At 44.0% G+C, this 24,707-nt stretch overlaps 1 protein-coding gene across 1 annotated transcript; it reads left to right on the top strand.

Annotated features, from left to right (window-relative positions):
• Positions 1-11: 11 nt before the first annotated feature.
• On the top strand, positions 12-17,510 carry Erp27 (endoplasmic reticulum protein 27). Its single transcript, XM_052721239.1, has 7 exons — positions 12-1,340; positions 1,511-1,611; positions 3,428-3,565; positions 11,317-11,433; positions 14,251-14,376; positions 16,295-16,492; positions 16,980-17,510. Exons 1-7 carry the CDS (start codon positions 1,247-1,249, stop codon positions 17,022-17,024), a joined length of 819 nt encoding a protein of 272 aa, XP_052577199.1. The 5' UTR covers positions 12-1,246; the 3' UTR covers positions 17,025-17,510.
• The last annotated feature ends 7,197 nt before the right edge of the window (positions 17,511-24,707 follow it).

Raw genomic sequence — 24,707 nt, 5'->3', positions numbered from 1 at the left:
ATCCTTGCCAACAGGTTGTTACATTATAACGATCAGTGAGTGCTAGTAATACAGAGATTGAACATTCTAAATTTCATTTATTGTATAATATTTTCTTAGGGGACCTTCATCTAAGATTGAGATGTACACCCCACTACCTCTCATCTTAGACTTGATTTGTGGGCCAGATCGAACTCTGACTCCTGCTTGGGACTCTTCCATGGGCTCTCAACATCTACTGAATGAAGTAGAACCCTCTTTGCTAGTTTAGTCTATTCCATAAATGCCTTTTGCAAGATGGCCCCGACATCTATCATTCTATTCCTTTCCGTAATTCTCAGTGAGTAATATTCGCACACTTTCTATTTTCATGTCTGGATTTTAATTCCTCCCATGAGATGTCTTGTTAATATTGACTGTCAGCTTGACAGAGTCTAGAACCACCCAGGGAAAAGGCCCCTAGGCACGTCTGTGAGGGAGCTTCTAAACCGGGTCCATTGAGGTGGGAAGACTCACCCTACCCATGGACAGCATCACTCCATGCTGGGATCCTGGACTGAGTAAAATAAGGAACTTGAGCTGAACCATCTCTGCTTCCTGACTGCAGATGTATTGTGACCAACTGTTTCGCGCTCATACCGACATGGCCTTCCTTGTCATGACTGACTGTACCCTCAAACTGGGAACCAAAATAAATCCTGCCTTCTGTTAAGTTGCGTTTGTCAGTTATAATATTTTGTCTTGGCATATAAAGGCAATATGTGTCCTTCACACATTTTGATGTCTGGACAATCGTATTCACCCAGGACTCTGTTTGTACCTCCTGCAGGCAGATATCCTTCATCAAACCCTTCACTGCCTCAAGTGTTCTCTGTCTCTCACAACAGCCCATGAATTTTCCACATTTCACCACTCACTGTCTCATATTTAAATCATCAATTTTTGTGTTCACCTCCCCCATCAACAGTCTAAGTTGAGAGACACTGGAACAACTCACAGCTATATTTGTAGCCTCCTACTTAAAATCAATAAGAAGCACAGAGTATTTATATATTTTTATTATTTAAATGAACTAACCTGTCTTTCTTCTGGTTGGATATGTTCCAAAGCCCTGCCACTTTGAGCCATTTATCACAGAAGGTGAAGGTTCCCTTGGAGCCAGCTGTAAAGTTCCCAGAGCACTAATAACCCACGGCCATTTCACTACATCAGGCTGTCCTGGATCGGCACCCCCAAACTCAACATCTAGGGTTGGAACAGGAGAACAATGAAAATCTCCAGGCCCAGGTGCCTAATCCTTTCGTTTATCCTCTTCTGTGGGCTGGTCTCAGAAGTTACAGCAGATGTTGAAGAAGCCTCAGGTAAAAAAAAAAAAGGGGGGGTGGACAGTTGCTCCATAAGGAAGCATGTCATAAAGAGAAGAGAGAGGAATATGAAAATACTCTGGGTATTTTCATTCAAACCTAGAAATTTTTCCAGAAGTTTCTGAGTAAGGACGTGTGTTGCCAAGCATCTACCCCTCTTACTGCAGATGGTCTCCACACTACCCGGGAACCCATATGGCTCACAGACGTCTCAGCCACTGAGGAACTCATCAATGCCGCTGAAGTGGCCATCATCGGCTTCTTCCAGGTTTGCACATACACCCTACCTGCTATTCCCTAGGGTCAGGCATGTTCTGCCTTAGGGTAGCCATGATAGTGGCCTGTTGGGCTAGTGATGTTGATTTAGAAGCAAGAACGCTCAGATTCTGCCTTCAGCTGGTCATCTGAGGCCCCTTCATTTCAAAACAGTCTGCCCTCTACATCGGGTCTTCCTTGGACCTGCTTCAGGATCTCTGAGTCCCGTGGCGGTGTCTCCTTATCTATGGGCGCTTTGAAAGAAAGTGTCTGCAGGAAGTCAGCTTCCATCATTCCTCATCATTGTCCTAAATAGCCTCAGCCTGTAGTGATTGCAAATGCACTATTTAAATTTATTTTTTATTATGTATTTCAGATAAGGTCTCATAACTCAGGCTGGCCTGGAACTCTCTATGTAGCTCATACTTCCCTCAAACCCACAATCCTCCTGCCTCAGCCTCCTGAGCAGTGGGATAATGGGAATATGCCATAATGGGACTAGCCAAAAGGATAGGCTAACTCTATTTTTTATGACCTGGAAACACTTTTCACAGGCTGTGCTAAAGCAACTAGGTAGACTCTTGTTGATCTTTCTCACCCTCTCTGAACACTGAGGAAGGTGAAGTGGTCACTGACAGCTTCCACAGTGGCTGTTGGGTAGTACAGACCATTGGAAACAAGAGGGTCTCATTCCAGGCTCTCCCTCTGTCTCCGCTGAGACCGCCTCTCAGTCCTCACAGCTAACCCAGTCCCTGTTCTCTTACCTCAGACCTTCTTGTACACTTCCCTCCCTTGATTCTAACTCACATCACCCTGTCCATTCTGGGCACAAGGCTGGAAATAGTGATGGGTGCTAATGGGAGAGGAAAACGGGTTTTGGTGATGGGCAGAAAGGGAAGAGACTAGAAGGGTGCATTAACACAAACAGCCACCAGATGACGCCATTGGGTCCTTGAGTGATTCTATTCAAAAGAACAGATTACAAACCAACAGATATCCACAACTTCTAAGTGAATAACCCTCTTCCTTTCAAAAGAGCGAGTTGCCAACTCTGTCTTGTTGATCCCAAATGCAAGAATAGCAATCTTTCCTTCTCTTTGCACATGCCCTTTAGTTCAGTGAGATGCAGGGAAAACAGGCTGACTACCTGGAGCGTCTGTGGACAAGCATCCTAACACAGCATGGAAAACAGGGCCAGTGTCTGTGGGAGGACAGCTGCCACCACTGATGAGTGGCTGTTTGGGTCCCTAAGTGCATGCCTGGGATGCCGTAGATGCATGAGCCAGGAAGTACCTTCATGCACAAACTGGAGGACCCCTGGAAGGAGAGGACCTGATCCTCAGCCCCCTGCACATGTCCAGTGACTACGCTAAGCACCTGTTTCTTTATTTTGCATTGCCCTGTCCCTCCACGAATTGTTCCCAAAACATTTGCCTCCCTGGATGTATGAGTGACTGTACAGCCCAACTTCACAGACCTCTGGACGCCAAGACTTCCCTCAGCTACTATAGAATTCAGGCTGTATGATAGGGCCACACAAAAGAACCCAGGTTTAGACATAATTTTCATAATCACCTATAAACTCACACAGCCTGGGAAACTCAAAAACGCCACTGCAAGTGTAGCCTGCAAGTGTAAGGATGACTTTCGTTTGCTAGACTAAAACCCGGAACTGCTGGCATGAGCACGTTTGCCTGCCATGTTTCTTCTCTCACAAATGACCTCTGGATTTCTCTCTCTCTCTCTCTCTCTCTCTCTCTCTCTCTCTCTCTCTCTCTCTCTCTCTCTCTCACTCACCATTGTTGTTTGTTTCTTTTTGTTGTTTTTAGGATTTAGAAATACCTATAGTGTCCGTATTCCGCAGCATGACACAACAGTTCCAAGACATATCATTTGGAATCAGCAACAGTTCTGAACTTCTGACCCACTACAACATCACCAGAAACAGCATCTGCCTCTTCCGACAGGTAAGCTAGGTGGGCAGCTCCAGCCTACTCCTAGATTTTCCTTGTGAGGCAGGAAAGAACCCTATGTCCTTAACACCACCACTGGTGCCAAGTTCAGGGACACTGCTGACAAGGACAGTGACTCAATTCAGTGTAGAAAACAGGGCTGAGGTGTACAGAGAACGGCAATGCAGAGCTAAGATGTGGGACTAATGTAAAGGCTAGGTCCCTGACCAGGCAAAGGGGCAGTGAGCCACTTAGCATTTACTAGCTTTAGTTCTTACATCTATAAAATGAAATGCATGGCTATATTATCTCTACAGTCATGTTGAGCACTGAAGTTATACACACACACACACACACACACACACACACACACACACACAGGGCAGGGGGGCAAGGCAGACAGACACACAGAGAGAAAAAACAGGAGTTTTATAAATACAGGCGTGTGTGACAAGTTTCCATGTAGCTCAGGATGGCCACTTGATACATAGATGAGGATTACCTTAGACTTCTGATCCTCCACTTCCCAAATACTGAAATTACAGGCATGTGCCATCATGCCCTATTTATGCCTCGCAGGGAAACCAAACCCAGGGCTTCATGTGTACTAGGCAAGCACACTACCAAGCCCCACAATTTTATAATTTTGTATGTTGAGAAGTTGACCTATGTTTATCAAACATTTTACTAGACAACTCATGTGTGAAGTACTGATAATAGTAACATTGAATATACTCTCTGTTCTCATAGAACTTAAAATGTAGCAAAAATTATAACCAATATACTATTAGAAAACATCACTATAAACCTGGGTGATGTGGTGCACACCCTTAACCTCAGCACTCAGGAGGCAAAGACAGGCAGGCAGTTACCTGTGAGTTAGAGACCAGCCTGGTCTACATAGTGAGTTCTAGGACAGCCAGAGCTACATAATGAAACTCTGTCTCAAAAAACAAAAAAAAAAATTAGAAAACATTACTATAGATAAAATGTTATGGGAATGAAAATAGTGTGGAAATTTAGAAAAATAATACAAAAGAAACAATTAAACTGGAAAGTATATGCTAAAGTTGGCCACTCTAATGGAGAATCATGGTCAAAGGAGGAAACGAAATGTAGATAGGAATCAGTGATGCCAACTTGACTGGATCCCAAAGCACATGTTACAGGCAAAGGAGCATAAGACAGGGAAGTTTCATTAGAACATATCTGTGCTCAAAGCACAGTACCAGTGTCCTGGGTTTACACTTAATTTAACTGGCACCAGAAAGCTCCCCAAAGCATTTGGATCGGGAGAGTAATGTGGACAGAAATGAGATTTAGCAAGATTATTTTGGAAACAATAAGATGGATTATTAGACAGAGATGTGGGAAGCAATAACTCCTGCTAGCTAAGCAAAATAGACTGTGAAACTCATCAAGAGTCTGTGGGGGATGGAGAGGTGGCCCAGAGGTTAAGAGCACTGAATGCTCTTGCAGAGGACCAGGGTTTGATTCCCAGCATCCATTTGGCAGCTCCCAACTCTAGTTCCAGCTTATCCAACTCCTTCTCACCTCCTCAGACACCAGGCATGCATATGGTGCACATACATGTAGGCAAAATAGCCACATACATAATTTAATGAGGTAGAAAGGGTCTGCTGTGGAGAAGCAGTGACAGAAATGAGAAAAAGGATGATCTGCCTAGCTTGGTGATGCAGCACTGTGGTCCCAGGACTCAGGAGTGTGAGGCAGGAGGACCGGGAGTTCAGGAGTTCAATGTCAGCCCCAAAAAGGGGCTGAGCAGACCTAACCGTAGCGTGAACTCTGCTTACAATGTACTCTTTATGAAGCCCTGGTGGTGACTCTTCGAAGACCCTTCCCAGCATCTGTTTTATGTTGACCACTAGTGACAGCCCTGCTCCGAGAAAAGCCTTGGGTCTTCGGTGGACAAAATTTATGTGCCATGCCAGCAAACAAACGGGCTGGTTTTGTGCCACTTCATTGGCAGCGCTGGGAAAGGTTGGAGATTGTTCAGGCCAGCTGTTCCATAAACACTTTTTCTCGGTTTACATTTTCAAACTTTGGGACATATTTTAATAGGATCATTGTTCAGGAGTCAGAATAACTTTAGTAAAGAAAAATTGAGACCATTTTATTTTACATTGGGAAATATGAGCCATTTGCACGCTTTCTGGAACCTCCTTTTAACTTAGACCCACATTTTATTATTTGCAGCTTTCCACAATTTGTTTATTTTCATGTCTGTCTGTCTGTCTGTCCATCTGCCTGTATGTGTCTCTGTGTGTAGGACTGTGTCTGTTTGTATCTAATCTATGATAGGCACTATTATAATTCTCACAAAATTTGAAGAAAAGAATAATAATCCTGCCAGACAGTGGCGGGTGCATGCGTTTAATCCCAGCACTCAGGAGGCAGAGGCAGGCAGGTAGATCTCTGTGAGTTCAAGGCCAGCCTGGTCTACAAACTAAGTTCTGGGATAGTCAGAGCTGTTACACAGAGAAACCTTGTCTCAAAAAAAAATCAACAAAGAAAGAAAGAAAGAAAGAAGGAAGGAAGGAAGGAAGGAAGGAAGGAAGGAAGGAAGGAAGGAAGGAAGGAAGAAAGAAAGAAAGAAAGAAAGAAAGAAAGAAAGAAAGAAAGAAAGAAAGAAAGAAGAAGAAAGAATATTATCCCTGAATTTTCAATAAGAAAACTAAAGTTCCAGTAGATTGAGCCAACTCTCCAAAGTTTCACAACTGCCAAGTACTGCCTGACTCCATGCTCAACCTCCCCTTTCTTCTGTGCTATAACGGCTCTCTAAAGCACTCAAGGAAATTCTTTTTAAAACTAATTTAATGATTCTTTTAAATTTACACATGTGTCTCTGTGTGTCTGTGCATCTGTATGTATTTGTATGTTCTTTTGGGTGCTGCAGAGGCCAGAAGAGGGCGTCAGAGCCACTGGAGCTGGGGGTATAGGCAGTTATGAACCACCTACAATGGGTGTTGAATCTGAATTCAGGTCCTCTGCAAGAGCCCCAAGCGTTCTTAATGCCTGAGCCATTTCTCCAGCCCCCAAAGAAAATCTCTATCATTTCTAGGTTGTATTTATTTAGTGTTTCTCATTCTGAAGTCTACATTTCAAAAACTTTATCACAAACCACTTCCCTTAGCCCCTGGCATTAATTAAACCCCAGGATTATATCTCAGAATTTAATCTAGATACTATATAGTTTGGTAGCAAAATTCCAGAATTTAGAGTTACTTTTTTGCAACAGTAAGAATATAGTTAAAGGTATGATGAAATAATAATTACGTAAAAATACACTGACTCATTATTATCGGGCCAGCGAAAGCTGTGTTTGTGGACCGTCGGGGTTTCTATTGCTCTGATGAAACAATAAGACCAAAACTAACTTGGGGAGGAAAGGGTTTATTTCTTCTTACATCTCCCAGGTTACCCTCTAGCACAGAGAGAAGTCAGGGCAGGCTCAAGGCAGGAACCTGGAGGCAGGAGCTGAAGCAGAGGCCATGGAGGAGTGCTGGTTCCTGGCTTGTTCTTCATGGCTTGCTCAGCTTGCTTTCTTATGTACTCAGCCCACCAGCCTGAGGGAGATACCGTTTTACGGAGGCCTAGGCCCCCCACCATCAATCATTAACCAAGAGAATGCCTAACGGTCTTGCCTGTAGGCCAATCTTAAGGAGTCTTCTTTCCAACTGACTCTCGCTTGTGTCGGGTTGACAAACACTAACCAACACAATTGACTCCTTGTCAACTTGACACACAAATACATCACTCTTCAACTGTTGCCTTTGGTTCTTGTTCATCCTCAAAATCTCATATTAATATCACAAAATAAAGCATAAAGAGCTTTGAAAGTCCCAGTCTTTACAATTTCAAACACTTCCAGACTTTAGTCTCTTTAAAAGTTCAAAATCTCTTAAAAGAACCAAAGTCCCTCTAATATTCTAAAGTCTATGGGCTCCTGTTTAAAAAAAAAAAATTTAAAAGTTAAATATTTTTCTACTCCAAGAGGTAAGAACTGGGGCACAGCCACAATCAAATCAAAGGAAAACCAGACTTCAACAATATCAGTCACACACTGTCCGTGTCTGGAACTCACAATCTTCCAGACTCCAGAGGTCTTGGGAAGCTCCAGTTTTCTCAGGCTCTGTCAGTCATGGCACACATAGCTTGTCTGGGAGGCTCAAACTGGTGCCACTCCACATCTACCACTGTACTTGGCGGTCATCACACAGTCCTGGTATCTCAAATACGTTGGGGTCTCCACTGCAGCAGAGACTGAATCTTCACCAGGGGACTCTGTGGTCGTTTGAATAAAAATGGCCCCCATAGGCCCATAGGGAATGGCACTACTAGGAAGTATGACCTTCTTGGAGGAAGTGTCTCATTGGGGGCAGACTTTGTGATTCAGATGTTCAACCCACAACCAGTGTAGCATCCTCTTCCTGCTGCCTGCTCATCCAGATGTAGAATTCTCAGCTCCTTCTCCAGCACATGTCTGCCGGCATACCACCATGTTTCTTGCCATGATGATAATGGACTAAACCTCTGAAACTGTAAGCCAGCCCCAATTAAATGTTTTCCTTTACAGGAGTTGCCATGGTCATGGTGTCTCTTCACAGCAATAGAACCCTACCTATATAGCCTCTCCTGGCCTCTCTACAGAGACTTTAACCTGTCCCACATTGCCAAGCCCCCAGTTTCTCTCCATGACCCCTTCATTCTGCCAAAACCAGTAACACGTGGAAGTAACATTTTTACATAATACCAAGTTCAGTAGCCAACAAGAAGTGCAGTCTTGGCCCCTGTGAAATGAATGTGTACAAATAAACTAGTAAATGAGAAAAACAACATGTCAAATTATCAAAACACTTTTGTAAAGTATGCATTTAGCGGGGCATGGTAGTGCACACCTATAATGCTGCCCCTTAGGAGACTGACAGAAGGAACCAGAGTTAAGGTCATCCTTGGCTACACAGCAAATTTAAAGCCATCCTGGGCTACAGGAGACACTGTCTCAAAACAAACAAAAGTATATACGTGTGTGTATGTGTGTGTGTGTGTGTGTGTGTGTGTGTGTGTGTGTGTGTGTGTGTGTATGTGTAAAAATACATGGCAGCTGAGCATATATATCATATATACACATATAAAATCAGAGACATGAGGGAATTGTTGAACAAATCCTTTCTCAGTGCTACCCAAGTTGCTTTATGACTGTAGTGTAAACTAAGACCAACAGGGCGTGGTGGTACATGCCTGTAATTCCAATACTAGGGAGGTGAAGCAGGGAGGGCCTCGTGATTCAGATTCATCTTTGGCTACATTGAAGACCAATAACGAGCCTCACTTCATGAAATCCTGACTGAAAAAAATAAGTAAAACAAGAGAGAACATAAATAAACTGAGCCATAATGATTTTTCTGAAATGATTGTTAGAAAGCTCGCAGGAATGCCAAGAAGTACCCTCAGAGCAAAGAACAGAACATGCTGGGGTCTCTACATGCGCAGTGTCCAAAACACTTGAGCTTGTGGCCCTTCCAGAAGGCTCTTTTCGGCTTTTGTTGTCTCTGTTCCTGGGAAGGGTATCTTAAGTAAAATTCCTTCCAAACACTCAAAAAAATAGATGTTTCAAAAACGTTCCCAAAGTCTTGTTCTGGAGTAGAACTTTCTCTCCAGTGCATTATGCAAATGATCCCCTTGACGGAAAGCAGACTTCCTGTTCAAGACTTGCCTCCAGGAGCCCTACACACAAATGCTCCTGAGTTTATTAGTTTAGGAAATAATGAAATAGTCGGGTATGTTTCTTTGGAAGAACTTGAGAGGCTGTAGAGGAGGGGGCAGTTTACCAAAGTGCTCTCACCGCCCAGGAAGGAACTTTATCCCTGCTGCACACCAGGGAGGGGGCGGTTTTCCAAAGCGCTCTCACTGCCCAGGGAAGGAACTTTACCCCTGCTGCACACTCTTGTCCTTCCTCTGCCTTCCTGAGTCCAGAAATCCACCTGGAGTTCTTGGCGCTTCAGTTCTCCAATTCTGGGAAACCTGAGGAACTGCCTGGAAACCGGCGGGAGGGCGGGGCCTCCTGCACACAGGAGCCAGGCGTCTATGTCCTAGAAAAATAATCTTCAAGCATTTGGACACACTCAGTATTAAGAGGGCCTTGATTATTATGATGATGATGATTTGAGTGTTTGCAATAGCAGAGTCCTAAGTGTGACATATTGTGCCAGCTGGCAAGCTCCTCCAAGAGCAGTAGAGAAGATTCAAGAGAACAGCTCTCTCTCCCTCCCTCCCTCCGTCCCCCCTCTCTCTCTCCCCCTTCTCTCCCCCCTCTTTTACCCCTCTCTCCTCCTTTCGTGTGTGTGTGTGTGTGTGTGTGTGTGTGTGTATCTGTCTGTCTGTCTGTCTGCCTGTCTTTGTGAATATGTCCGTATGTCTGTCTGTGTGTGGAACAGGTGCTGGCAGATTCAGCAGAGTGCCCCATCTCCTTGGAGCTGGACTTGTAAACTGTTGCGGGTCACCCAACCGGGGGTACTGAGAGCTGAATTCAGACCCTCCGAAAGAGCAGCAAGTTCTCCTAGCCACTCTCTAAGCCCCTGTTTGCGTTCTGATTCTTTAAGACAAGGTCTTGTTCTATTGCCCAGGAGGGCCTACAACTTCCCATGTAGCCCAGACTGCCTTGAACTCCTGGCAATCCTCCTGCCTGGTCTTCTAAGTGCTGGGATTAAAGACATGAACCCCCATAGCAGCCTTCTACTTATTTAATGGTTTGGTAAGAATATTGGGAATATAAAGCTGAATGACACTTTTTCTGTTGTTCCTACATCTTTTTCTCAATGTTCCTACTGAGTGTTTTGGATTTTAACACAATTGTTTTTGTACCGGGTGGCTTTACCCACTTCAATCTCACTGTGCAGCATCAGTACCTTGAGTTTCTGATCATCCTGCCTCTCCTTCCAGAATGCTAGGGTTACAAGAATCAACATGTCTGTTTCCTACAGTGCTGGAGATCAGACCAAGGGCTTCCTGCAAGCTGGGCAAGCCTTCTACCAACTGGTCTACCCATCTCCAGCCCCATTTCTGTGTGTTTGCTGCTGGGAATTGAACGTAGGAGCTCACACATACTAAGAAAGCACGTGCTCTACCACTGAGCTATATTGACAGCCAGTACTTTACGTTTTAAAATATCCAGTGATTTGGGTGATTTTCCCAAAAAAATTCTAATTTAGAAGTACATTTCTATACTTTGACATTTATTATTTCATAAGTTTAATTTGCTTAAGATAATCTTTTAAGTTTTTTTTTTAGTTTTCTATCTTTGTATGTATGTTCTAATGTTCAATGGGGAGATGTAAATGCCAACTAATATTAGATTCTGGTAACTTAAAAGCTATGTGTTACATAATGGCAGTCTTTAAAGGGATAAACAAAGCTTGAGCAACTTCCCAACCAAAGGAAGAAAAAAAGGAAGAATTGGAAGTAACTAAGTGAAAAATAAGCCAGAGGTTAAGAAAATGGAATTCAGAACAGCTGCACTGGTGGAAAACGCATAATTTAGTATATCAGTGAACTATATTACACAAAAATAGCCCTTAAGAGATGAGTAGAGAAAAATGCCCCCGAGGATAGGAAACTTACTTCCTGTCTTTGGAGCTGTGTTCAGAGCCTGTCACATCCTCATCATCAGATGTCATTGACCAACAATCTCAGAGATGCTGCAGGGGTCGCTCGGCCCTTCATTGCGTCTTGTTTCTTTTCTCCAGGTTGATAATGAAAAATTGCATTTGGATGCTGAAGACATTGAGAACTTAGATGCCGCCAAGCTGAGCCGTTTCATTCAGATGAACAGCCTCCACTGGGTGACGGAATACAGCCCTCTGGTAAACACTGACCCCTGTGATGAGTCCTTTTGCTTCCTGTGTGATGGAGGGTCCTTGCCCCCACAGCAGAGATGTTCTCGCCACTGTTAGTAACTGTCCCTCACTGAACACCTGGCACATTGTTTATGTTAATATCCTTACTAACCCTTTAAGATTGATCGGTTTGTCCTTTCCTACTCAACAAAGAAAGAAATAGACCAATACCACAATTTGTAAGAAAAAAGCCCAAAATGCAAAGCTAAGGTACCTGGATCAGAACCTTCGGAATCTGGAGTCTTGCTGTGTGAGTGTGCTCTGTGAAGGTCATTGACTCTGAGACAGTCACTAAATCGCCTTTCTCAAGCTATGACCAAGAAGGCTGTTTTTATTTGTTGCTTTTCTTGCTGCTGCTGCTGCTGCTACAAAGGCAACTTAAGTAAGGAGGGGTTTGTTTTGGCTCACAGTTTGAGGGGACACAGTCCATCATAATGAGAAGGTGTGTAGGCAGGAATGTAAAAGAGCTGGTCACAGTGCATCCATAGCCAAGAAGCAGAGAGATAGTTACTGGTCCTCAGATCACTTTCTCCTTGTTTTACTTTTTATTCTATCCAGGACTGAAGCCCATTGGCTTGTTCTACCCTGGTTTGTTCTACCCACTTTCATGGTGGCTCTTCTTTCTTCAAACCCCTCTGGAAATGCCCTCAAGACATGACCAGAAGTGTGTCTCCTAGGTGTCTCTAAATCCAATCAAGTTGACACTCAAGAGTAACCATCATAGCTTTCTTTACCTAGAGACTGACTCTTGTCTCTGTTGTGTCCACAGAACTGCATGTGAACTCAGAAAAGATGGCCCAGTGTTTCCTGTGCACATGACCCTGGTGTCATAGTTTCCTAGATGCTAGCCAAGCAGTACAAGGACACATCTTCCTAAGCTCTTAGAACTAGCCCAGCTCTCAGCTTACAAAGTAGCTTTGTGTCTTTTTCAAATTTCAAATTATCAGGGACAGCAAAACACTTCAAGAGAAAGCCAGGAAAGAACCTCTTTAGAGAAGCATGTTTAATTTTTCTTAGGACTTTCACATCTCAGAAGTAGTCCCTTCTCATTTGGAGAGCTGCCCCCTCAACAACCAGCCATGCCCTGGTCCTGCATGTACATTTAATGTACACACTCTGTGTGGCTTTGCTGTGCAAACCAGGCTGTGTCTGATGAGATTAAACCAGCTACTTCTGCACTCTCATTCCTTCTGTAGAGATGGCTCTGCCTCTGACTCCTTAGCTCTTGTCTCTCCACTCTTCCCAAGAATCCTCTCTGCTTTACAAGTGTGGACGCCACTCTGAACTTAAGTAGCATGAATCTGTTACTCTAACCACAAAGACTGTTATAAGAAGAATCAATTATTTACCACCCCGTGTCCCTAATGTAAACTGAACCTGTTGTTGAAGTCCAACACCAGGCCTTTAGGAAATACTTCATCTGACCACACTTGCCTTGGCTGCAGTCCCTCTGTGGCCAGCTCACACGCTTCCTTGGGGTCAGCCAGTAGGCATGGAGTGCCTGGATGTTTCTGGACATCTGGATCTCTGGACAGATTGCAGGCATTTGCCAGGCTGATGTCATCTGCAGGCTCCACCAGTGCTGAAGAAACTTGTTGGAAGAAGGTTCACTCTTGTGGCCAGCAACCTGTTCCTCTTGCTGCTGTATAAATCCATCCTTAGGGCTGCTGTAACCATACAAATCCAGCCTTAGGGCTCCCTGACAGCCTCATGCTGGACTGGCTGTCCCTAGAATAAAGGGTGTAACAAAGAGTTATATATTTTATGGCCTAACCTTGGACTTTCCATCAAGTCCACAATGTCCTCTTAGCTACTCAGTTTGGTTATATTTAGTGAGGGGCAGAGGATCTACACAGCTACCAAAAACTGGATGGTTGTACCCAGTTTTAAGATGCATTTTCATTATTTTTAACACTATGCATGTTGTTTATCTCTTTGTTGGTATGTGCACCATATGCATGCAGGTGCCTGCAGAAGCCAGAAGAGGGTGTCAAATCCCCTGAAGCTGGAATTAAAGCCAGTTGTGAGCCACCCAGCATGGGTGTTAGAAGCTGAACTTAGGCCCTGTGCAAGGATAGTACAGGATCTTACCCCCTGAGCTGTCTCCCCAGCCCCCAAATGATTGTACTTTTTTTAAAAAAAGATATTAGTATTTATTTTATGTATGTGTGTATGTGCTTGAGTAAATGTATGTGCACCACATATGTGCATGAGCCAGAGGATACCAGAAAAGGGTATTAGATCCTCTGGAACTGAAGTTACAGACAGTTGTCAGCCACCATTTGGGTGCTGGAATGTCCTCTACAAGAAGGATTAAAGTGCTCTTAACCCATGAGCCATCTCTCCAATATCCAGTTAATTTTACTTGTTAAAAATATTTTTATTTATTATTTGATAATTCTATACATGTATACAAGGTGTTTTGACCACATTTAAGGTGGTGAAACTTAAGAGCATCTTAGAGGTTATTTGCCTTTGTATTATTCTGTTCATTGCATTGGCATATCTCTGTCTCTCTGTCTCTCTGTCTCTGTCTCTCTCTTTCCCCCTCCTTCTCCCTTCTCCTATCCTTCTTCTTCTTTTTTTTTTTTTTTTTTTTGGTTTTTCGAGACAGGGTTTCTCTGTGTAGCTTTGCGCCTTTCCTGGGACTCACTTGGTAGCCCAGGCTGGCCTTGAACTCACAGAGATCTGCCTGGCTCTGCCTCCCAAGTGCTGGGATTAAAGGCGTGTGCCACCACCGCCCGGCTTCCTATCCTTCTTCTATAACACATTTTAATTTTCCAGATTGCAGCTGGCTTGTTTAGCACTATGATTCAGACTCATCTTCTCCTGATGATGAACAAGGCTTCCCCAGAGTATGAAGAGAGTGTGCTGAGATACCGGAAGGCAGCTAAGCTCTTCCAGGGACAGGTGAGTTGGGAATGGTCCCCACCAGAGGAAGATGGCGTTAGAGAGAAGGACTATAGTATGGTTTCAAGGGTATGAAGTAAGGAGTGGGAGGTAAGAAGTGAAAATTTTTGAAATTAAAGAAACTTTCTTTTGCAATATTAAGACCCCAGTGATCAGTGTTCCTTCCAGCTGTGGCTATGTGGCTGTCTGTCTGTTTCACACTGACATGTGAGGAGACAGTAAGTATAAATATGCTGAAGCCAAATCACCTAGTCAGAATTTGTTTACTCATCATACCCTCTGAAGGCTGGGACAGACAGCAGGGACTACTCCTCACATGAGTACCTACAAAACACCTGGTGCCTACCTCAAGCGCACCATGATCTTGTATCTGCCTCCCTCCCTCCTGGGTGCAGTTCTGCTTGAGGTCTCTGAAACAATCATGCTCATCTACCCCTGCATTGCAGAAGTCAACCAGAAACCTTTTTAATGAAAGCCATCACATAAGCTGTCTTGGGGAGGACTGGTCCCCTGACATGGGGATCACTGAGTGTTCCTGAATACAGACAATCCTCTGCTCAGAAGACCTCAAGGATTTTCACTTTGGGTAGACTTGACTTAATAAACAGCCCATCTTCTCCTCCCCTCCCCAGCTCATTATGGTCTCATTTTCTACATTTCAGTTACCCACTCACCCATGGACTCAAAGTAATAAATGGCGAATTCCAGAAGTAAACAATCCATGTGCTTCAAAGAGCTTTCACTGTCACATATTAGTACAATGGTTTTGTTTTGTTACCAGCTGCTATATTCAAAGTTTGTACATAGAGCAAGGAAGAGCACTATCCCTGACTCTGGGGAGCCACTGTGGTGGGGGGTTCTTACTATGTACCACAATTACTGAAGGTAACATCTCCTTTCTTCTCTGCCCCCACCGGAAATTTTACAAATAAGAAAACTGAGTCTCAGAGAAACTAAGTTGCAAATCACACAGCTAAGAAGACAGCTGCATACTTCACCTCATTCTCTGCCTTTAATCATTAGGCTATACTTCGTTGCTTAGGGAATCATCAATATGTCTTCAAAGTCCAAATTCTTTTTTAAAAGATTGTCTTTATCTTTAATGGGAGGCAGAGGGGGTGGGGGGAGGGTGTAAAAATGCCCAGAGAGACTGTAAGAGTGTTGGATCTCCTGAAGCTAGAGTTACAGGGGGTTTTGAACTACCTGGTTTGGTATGCTAAGAGCCTAATTCTTAACCTCTTAGCCATCTCTCCAACCCCAAATTCCATTTTTTTAATTTTTTTTTGTTGTTTGTTTGTTTGTTTTGTTTTTGTTTGTTTTGGTTTGGTTTGGTTTAGTTTGGTTTGCTTTCTCTAGACAGGGTTTCTCTTTGTAACAGCCCTGGGTGTCCTGGAATTTGCTTTGTAGACCAGGCTGGCCTCAAACTCACAGAGACTGGCCTGCCTCTGACTCCCAAGTGCTAGGATTAAAAGCATGCACCACTGTGCCCAGTCAAAAATATGTAGCTAAGGCTGGCCTTGAACTCATGATCCTCCTGCTTCCTCTTCCTTCAGCAAATCCTACCGGCGTGTGCCACCACAACTGGCCAAAATTCTTGTAGTTAAATTTGACTAGAGGGATAAAATACCAAAGCAACAAAAATAAATTTCAAATTCATTTAAATTTAATCAAGATGTGTTTGAAGGGGGTTGTTCTTATATAGCCCAGGCTAGCCTCAAACTTGCTGACTGGCTGTAATTAAATGTGACTTTGAACTCCTGGTCCTCCTACCTCTGCCTCCCAGGTGCTAGAATTACAAGTGTGCTCCATCTTACCAGGCTTTAATGAATTCAGTCTGTGTAGTGACAGAGACTACTGGCATCTCTTTGTCCCCTGGCTCTCAGCGGGACCTTTTCCTTTAACCCCTTCCCATCTACAGATCCTCTTTGTTCTGGTGGACAGCGGCAGAGGGGAAAACAGAAAGGTGATCTCCTATTTCAAACTGAAGGAGTCTCAGCTGCCGGCTTTGGCCATTTATGAAACTGTGGATGACAAGTGGGACACACTGCCCATCACAGAAGTTACAGTGGAGAAAGTCCGAGACTTCTGCGATGGATTCCAAAAGGGGGTGCTGCTGGTGAGTGTGGGGCTTCAGGTAAAGCGATCACTTGTTGCTCTGCTCTGTGCATTTCCTTTCAGAGCAGGGTGACTTTGAGCAGATAGTTAACGGGACACCATTAGCTAGAGACAGTCATTTGCAAAGGGTTTGTATACGAAAACTCGACTTGGGATTTCTCCATTTTCTATTCAGGGACCAAGGGGAAATAACCTAAATCTTATATAAAGAGCTCATGCATGAGGTGTGGTGTGGCTCATGCCAGGTACTCTGGAGACTGAGGTGGGTAGATTGCCACAGTGAATCCAGCTTGGGGTACATAATAAGTTTAAGTCCAGCCCAAGCTGCATAGTGAGACCTCTTCAAAAAATAAAACAAAACAAAACAAAACAAAAAAACAGCATCAACAACAGAAGGGCTCAGCAGTTCAAAGTAAAGGTGGACTTAAGGTTTTTTTTCAAGAGTAATCAAGTCTGTTCTCTAAGTTCAGCATCATTGTGTTTTTCAGAGAGATCACAAAGCAGAAGAAGATGCTGGGAAGGAGGAACTCTGAGGCTCCCTGGTACATGTGTCTATTCCGTGCTGAATAAAAAGGAGCAGTTCGAATCTCTGCAGCAGTAAACACGGTCATCCCATCCGGTGTTCTAACAAGGGGCGGGAGGATGGCCATGCTCCCTTTGTGTCTGAGCGTCTCCCTTTCTTGCCTCTTTTGTTTTCAAATTCCCATCCTCTCTCACACAGCCTAGATTCCTACATGAGTGAGTACTGAGGAAGAGGGGCTTCAGAAACTGGGCATCTCTGTGAAGGAGAAGCATTCCTAGAGAGAGGCTGTTCCTGTGCGTCACTAACATTTTAATTGGTACCCGGCACACGGCTCACACAGTAGTTCCTTTTCCTTTGGGGTCATCTGAGGATAGAAACCTCACCCTCCTTCATAAGCACATATCCTTCTCTGACTTGGGGCCAAGAACAAAAACATGTTTTGAGTTTATTTCTCTCCAAAAGTTCGACGATGTCTCCAAGATTCTGAACACGTCAGAAACAGAGCATGTCAAAAGCTACACTCATTTAGTGATTGCAGCTCCCCGTGTAAATCAGCAACCCGTGGAATAAATAAAATCCAACACTGCTAAAGGAAGAGTGGCATCTCTCTGCAAGCCAAACCCTTTGGAGGGAACCCAGCTGCCCAGCTCAGCAGTACATGCCCCGCCCTCCAGGGCTGTTTCCTTTTAGGTCAGGACCCACTGATATGTTGTTCCCTGTGTGGGTGAGATCCCATCCATCCTGCGTGAGGACTGATACAAATGTGGTAAAGGAGCCAGGAAGTCAATTAGGTAAAAGGTGAGGGAAAGAAAGAAGTTGGGGGCATTTGGCGCCAGGGCACGCTGGGACTAACCACGGTTACTGCCAGTAAGGTGTGCGGTCCAGCCCGCGGGATGCAGGGGAGTTTGACTGTGGGTCGCTGGCCCACAGGCTGTTACTGTGGACACACAGATGCTACATTGTCACAGCCTTCCCGCCCCCTCCAGGTCCTTGGCTCTAAAGAAAAGGGTCTAAGTGCTGAAGAGCTGAAAAACCACAGATGAGCAGAAAGACGGCTCCGGGCGAGGGACAAGGAGTGAAAGGGTTGCTTGTTCCTTTCTGTGGGCTAACCCCATGGCCCCTGGGCGTGGTCAGTGGCTGGAAAGGAGACTGTGAAAGCAGCTCTTGCAGTAACACAGGAACCAGGAGCTTGAGGGGTCACCGGGTCTATCCCAGGGCTGCACAGTCACAGGAGCACGCAACAGGCTCATCTCAGAATGCTTCCTGGACATTTTGACATTTTGACATTTCCACTCAGGAATTATTTCTGACGGATGATCCCCTGCTGAGTGAGGTTTCCCAGACTCTCAGGATGCCTTTTCTTGCAACTCTGAAAATTCCTAACACCACGAAGGCAGTGGTTCTCAACCTTCCAAATGTTGTGACCCTTTAATACAGTTCCTCATGTTGTAGTGACCCCCAACTGTAAAATTATTTTTGTTGCTACTTCATAACTGTAATTTTGCTATTGTTATGAATCGTAACATAAATATCTGATGTGCAGGATATCTGATATGTGACTCCTGTGAAAGAGTCATTGCACACTCTTGTTGGGGTTGCGACCCACAGATTGAGAACCATTGACCTAAGTGCCCCTTCAACTTCATGGGGTTTTTTGTTGTGTTTTTCCTTTTTGGTTCTCTTAGGAATTGAACCTGGGGCCTTGCTCATGCGAGGTGAGTGCTCTACCACTTAGCCACACTCTCAGGCCATCTCCTGGTTACTTTTAAGCCCATTTACATGGTGTCCAGTCTTCCACACAATCCAACCTTTTACCATTTTCATTTCCAATGTATTTATCAATTGATCACTTTCGCTCTTCCCTTTTCCTCAACTTTCCCTCTTTCTTGCTTAAAATAGTAATACTTCAAGCTTTAGTAAAGCCCCCAAATTATATTATGTTTAAAAATGGGTTAATTTTACCATTTTTATCCTAACATACCCTCCGTCACATGCTGACAGTCAACACAGCCTCCATAGATATTAACAAAATCCAGTTGATTTTGCTGGTTGATGGTGTTTTGTAGCAATTTTGTCAGATATTATCTTGTATGCTTATGTTTGTGGATTTGTAGCGTTGAAATGAATTATTCCTTATGAGCTCATGGCTCTTCAAAACGGCCAGGAATTCTCCATGTCTTTGTCAGTGCTGATCCTGTTCTTTATAGCTTTGAGGACTCAAGACCAGAGAATGGAATTCCTTTAGAGAGAAGAGATTTGGGGTTATTTGTGTGTTTGTTTGAAGTCTTTGAGGTTCTCTACCTGTGTAACCAGACCCTCCTGCCTCTGCCTCCCAAGTGCTGGGATTAAAGGTGTGTGCCACCACCGCCCGGCTTGGGAGAACCACTTTTTGTCTCTGAAGGTTAATTTAAAGCTTGTTGAGGATAATAAAATAGTTTCCATACGATGTTTTGAGATTCCAGAGTGATGATGCATATCAAGGAAAGTCTGGAAACCCTGACACATCATGTCACTTCTCCAATTGTCACAGCTTACGGAAACAGAAAGGCTCATTACTGACTTCCTTAAATGAATGAGCCTTCCCAAAGGAAAGTTCTGGAGATAGCTGTCTCTAACGCCCTTTCGCTATTACTCAGCATAGTTAGGCCACCAGGTCAGAAAACAACCGCCAGTGTTAAGATTATTGGTTATGCAGCATTTGCAAGAAATAAAAGCTGACTATGCCGTGGGGGAGGGTATGCAAGGGAAGCCCCTCCAGCACATGGGTGGCAGTGTGAGCAACAGGGTGGTGTGGGCAAAAGCCTTCACAGTGCTTCCCATGAGGAAGAATTGCCTAGGAAGGGTGAGGGCGAAGGAGGGCAAAAAGCTGAGTTGAATAGTATGCCCAGGCTCACAGGCACAGGGGACTGTCCTTAGATGTCTAGAGCTTGGCTCTGGGCTGAGTAGGACAACTGTATGGTGGTTAGAACATAAGATCTCATCAGGAAGGTAGGTGGGGTAAGGACTCGCTATGAGTTAGTTTGCATCTGAAACATGAATAACAGGTGACTTGTTTGATATCTCTAGAAACTGGTTAGTCCTGGTGCCCTTGGATTCCATGATTCCAGAGTCATCCATCTCCTCAGACAAACACAGAGACTTAAGTAGGAGCTGATTTGTTGAAGCAAAGGCAGTAGCTGCTCTCTCAAGAAGGGCAGGACACCTGCCAAGCAGTCAAGTGACTCTGGTATTGGAGTAGAGAGACCTCACAAATTGAAGGAAAACTTAGGCTAATCTCATGTACATCATTGTGGAATTCCCTGAAACTTTAGAAGATATTTCTAGGATCCAGAGGAAAAGAAATGGTTTCACCAAACATGGTACTTTCTAAACCAAAACAATAGTTTTTGGTAGGCGCATGAGTTCAACCTTAGCAACCATGGAATCCACAGGTAATTCTCTGTATTAGTCAGGATTCTCAGGAGTAGCAGAACTTACAGAATATATATAAAGGAGATGTATAAGAATCACTTACAAGCTATGGTCCAACTAATCCAACAGTGGCGGGCTATGAACAGAAAGTCCAAGAATCTAGAAGTTGCTCAGTCCATGAGGCTGGATGTCTCAGCTGGTCTTCAGTAGACACTGGAACCCTGAAGAAGTAAGCCCTAATGCCAGTGAAGAAATGGACTTGCTAGCCAAGGCATGAGCAAGCAGTCAAAGAACAAAGCTTTCTTCCATGTCCCTATAGGCTTCCAGCAGGTATGGCCCAGACTAAAGATGCATCTTCCCACTTCAAGATTCAAATTAAAGACATGTGCCTTTCCTACTCAAGATCTGGATCATAGATGTGTGACTTCCTACTTCAAAGGTCCAGACTAGAAGTAGATTCACCCACTTCAAATCAAGCAAGGAATCTCTCATGTAGTCAAGATGACAACAAAGAATAGCCATCACACTCCCCCAGAGAGAAGAGCCCAGTACAACAGTAGGATATTATAAAGGACTTGGGATAAACTATATTATACATTATCCTATGCTCAGATCAGGTCACACAATCAGATTAGATTTAAAACGCATTGTTCTTGGTCTCTCTGCCTACTCAGGTTTTTAGGAAGGGAAGATTTTCTAGGACCAGTGAGGTCTCAGAAGTCAAAGCATCATAGTTATAAATTATCCTATCATTCACTTGCTGTAGAGTGCCTCTCCCAGCTCACCTCATTGGGCTGTGCCTCAAAGGAAGGCTGTGTCCATGAAATCTGTATTAATACAGATGTTTGGGTAGATGAAGGAGAGGATGTGTGTTGTACAGTATGAGAAAGTGTCATTTATTCATGTACTCAATCATTCATTTAAATATTTATTAACTAGCTATGAAGGTGCCAAGCAAGGTTGCCTCTTGAAGGAGGGAATAAGCTTGGCCTTGGATGAAGAGCCATTGAGCAGAGAACTTTCTGTTGTAGTGTAACACAGAAGCCTTCAGACTGTGTCTGGGCCATGACAGAGATCAGCAGAACAGAGAAAGCTGGAGAAAGGAGAAGAGGTATGCTGTGGGGAGCAAGGAACAGGAAGTGAGCAACGGCCCAAGGAGTCTCCAGGGATGGAGGAGGAGCCACAATGAAAAACCCACCAGAAAAGGGAGAAGGCTCCCCATGGGCAAATCACATTTCACAGCTGAATTTGGAGCCAACCCTGTTTGTTTCACCTTTCTAAAAATACCAGGTCTCTTAAGAAAAAAGTAAACAGGAAGTGGGATGGACCTGACCCCTGGTTCCTAGCTGAATAGACTTTGCATGGAAAGATGGAAACATGGAGAACATGAAAAGGTCAGGGCTAGGCTCCAGGGTCTTTGGGGATCTGAGGCCCTGGAGAAAAAGAACCATAGGGAAAAAATCAAAGAAATAAATGAGTTTTAAAAGCCTATCTACAAATATGAAACATTTAACCCTCTCCAAACTGTAAGATAAATCATTTCCTATTATGGAACCAGACTTCAGTATTATTGTGAACTTGACCATGGAAAGGTCGAGTCATGGTGGGAAGGTGTTGGGGAGAGAAGAGTTGGGCAGGGTCAGGCCACTTTTGTAGGATATAAAAAGTCGTGTGGAAGCTGCACATTAATATTTAACTCTCCAAATAATTACTCATGTCTTCATGGCATGATTCAATTTCTACATTAGACCCAGTGGTCTCGATATGGCAACATAGAGCCAGCCTAGGTTCAAGGAAGAGAAGCAGAACATATTTGACACCATTCAGGCTGTGGTGAAGTAAGAATTTCAACAATAACAAACAGCTTAGACTGCAGCTCATACTGCCCAGGAGCAGGGTAAGAGATGAAATTTCCTTGCAGGAGGTTTACTGGGGGAAGCTCCTGGGAGTTTTACTGAAATGGAAGCAGGACTGGACCAGAGGAAAACATAACAATGTCTTAGACTGTCCTATGGGGATCTTTATGCTATGGTGTCTTGTTGAACTATCCCAAGTTGGAAAATGGGGACCAGGCCTTATTACCTCAATACTGATCACCACAGGTAGATGCCATGCAACTCCCAAGGACAGGATGAGTTTATTTAATATTTCTAAAAGAACATTGAAATACCTCATTGACTGTGCAGAGAAACACATCTTGTTATCATCATAGAAAGGACCAGAGTAGGGCTGGGGATGTTGTTTAATCAGTGGAGTCTAACATGAATGAAATGCCTTTAACCCTGGGTTTGATCACCAGCACCACATATATCAGGCATGAAGGCTCACCCCTTTAACCTCTACACTCAGGAGGTGGAGACAGAAGAATCTGAAGTTCAAGATCATCCACATCTGTCTAAGGAGTCCCAGGCCAATCTAGGATCCAGGAGACACCATGATACTATGCCCCCAAAAGCAAACAAATGAACAGAAAAGAACTAGAGCAAACCTCTAATGGCAGAAAGAGAGTCTTCACCCCTCACCCCGCCCTTCATCAAGCATTTATTGACCAGCTATCACAAGGTAACGATAAATGAGGGAATAGATGAAACCCCACACAGCATCATCTTGACTTCACCCCCTTCTCTCCTTGGTCATCTGAATTTTGAGGTATGCTCTAATTTCTAATGTACTTAACAGGTAGTCATATATTTTGATAATGACAACAGATAGCAAAAAGAAAACAGAGACAGAAATTACAGGTTAGGAAGCATTGGTGTTAGATTTGGCTGTAGTCAGACCATAATGCTAAGTTATACCAACTAAATATCTTAAAGTCTCTAATAATTTGTTAAATATCATTTCCTTGGATACCAAGAGTTGTCAGTAACAACTTCCTGATTCACTTCCTGCTCCTGACCCTTCTGGAATGTCACCCTTCCTGCTGACAGTTACCCAACAGTGGCCCGTTCTTCCTTCCTTTCTCCTAAAAACTCAGCAGCCTTTGCCTCTGCTTCTCTCCATCTCCTCTCCCTAGGATGTACACCAGGTGAGAATAAGACCACTACCACAATTTTTGAGGCAAATTTGAAGCAAGCTTTATTAAATATTGGCCAGGACAATGGACACTGGCCAGGTCCATACCCAGGATTCCCCAAGAATGGCCTAAAAGTAGTTAGTCAGGTGCTTATAAAGGCAAAACCCACGAGGCTACATACTTCCCACCTTCGTCCAATGGGGACAAACATACATCCTGACATACTTCCTGCCTACATACCTCCCACCTACATGTGATCAAGCACATCCTGTATAGTTGGGGCAACCAACCCTGTTTACAGAAGTGAAAACACGTGACTCATTATCTTACACGAACAACAGCCCTCAGCAGCCTCAGCAGTCTGGGAAGTTATCTGTCCTTGGGCAAATGGGGCTTACCGGTCAGAGGCATTTTTGATTTATAAACAAAATATAAATAAATATAAAACATTTATAAGCACAGTACTTAAAACGTAAAACATAACTTTAGCCCTCACAGCAGCTCCAGGTAGTTACATGGAGCAAAGCTTCCAGTATGTTGAGATAACATCATGGCTGAGCACAGAGGAGAGTACTTAGGAATGGAAGTATCTGAGAGGAAATAGATACACATTGGACAGTACATAAAAGGTTCTGGCTTTTCCTGCAATTTCTACGGCCATTAGAATCATATTGGTCCCAAAGAGATTACCTGAGTGATGTGTAACCTCCACTCTACCACACTCTGGCAAGCACATGACAGTGAAAACGAGAAATTGATGCCTGTGATCTAACTCCTCGGATGTGACACCTCTCTTAGACTGACTTCATTCTACTTACCTCGCATACTTCTTGTGAACACCACTCATGACACAGCAGAGCCGGAGCAGGGAAGAGGCTGTCAGTCAGCCGTGGAAGTGGGAGGTGTTTGTGGAAGGGCAGGGTGCTTTGTGGTAAGGCACTTACACGATTGTGAAATGCAAGAACTGCCCGAGGTGTTGTTGATTTAGAAAGTGGGAGTAAGAGGGTCAGGAATTGTTGCCCTCTCTGATCCAGCTGGTAACTGTGGGGAATGGCCTCAGCAAGGCCCATCTGGACGGAACTAAGCTAGCCAGACCATGTGCTAGAATGTTAATTTACTAACGCTATCTTCTGAGAACTGTCATCAGGTTATAACTCTCCACTTCCACCTTTCATTCTGATTTGCCAGATTAGAGAATGCCCAAGTTCTCCCGGATGCCTCCAGGAGAAAGTCGTCCCTCCTCAAACTGGGGGATTTTAATCACAG

Source organism: Peromyscus californicus, unplaced genomic scaffold (assembly GCF_007827085.1).
Source record: "Peromyscus californicus insignis strain IS unplaced genomic scaffold, ASM782708v3 Scaffold_6__1_contigs__length_162567912, whole genome shotgun sequence".
NCBI classification, from domain to species: Eukaryota; Metazoa; Chordata; class Mammalia; order Rodentia; family Cricetidae; genus Peromyscus; species Peromyscus californicus.
Note: the sequence above shows the minus strand (reverse complement) of the source record. Positions and strands in the feature narration are given on the sequence as shown.

Excerpts from the sequence above, each read along its gene's own strand:
- Erp27 (XM_052721239.1), top strand. The coding sequence starts at position 1,247 with ATGAAAATCTCCAGGCCCAGGTGCCTAATCCTTTCGTTTATCCTCTTC. Across the intron at positions 1,341-1,510 it reads AGATGTTGAAGAAGCCTCAG|ATGGTCTCCACACTACCCGG; the intron begins GTAAAAAAAAAA and ends CTCTTACTGCAG. Across the intron at positions 11,434-14,250 it reads TGACGGAATACAGCCCTCTG|ATTGCAGCTGGCTTGTTTAG; the intron begins GTAAACACTGAC and ends TTAATTTTCCAG.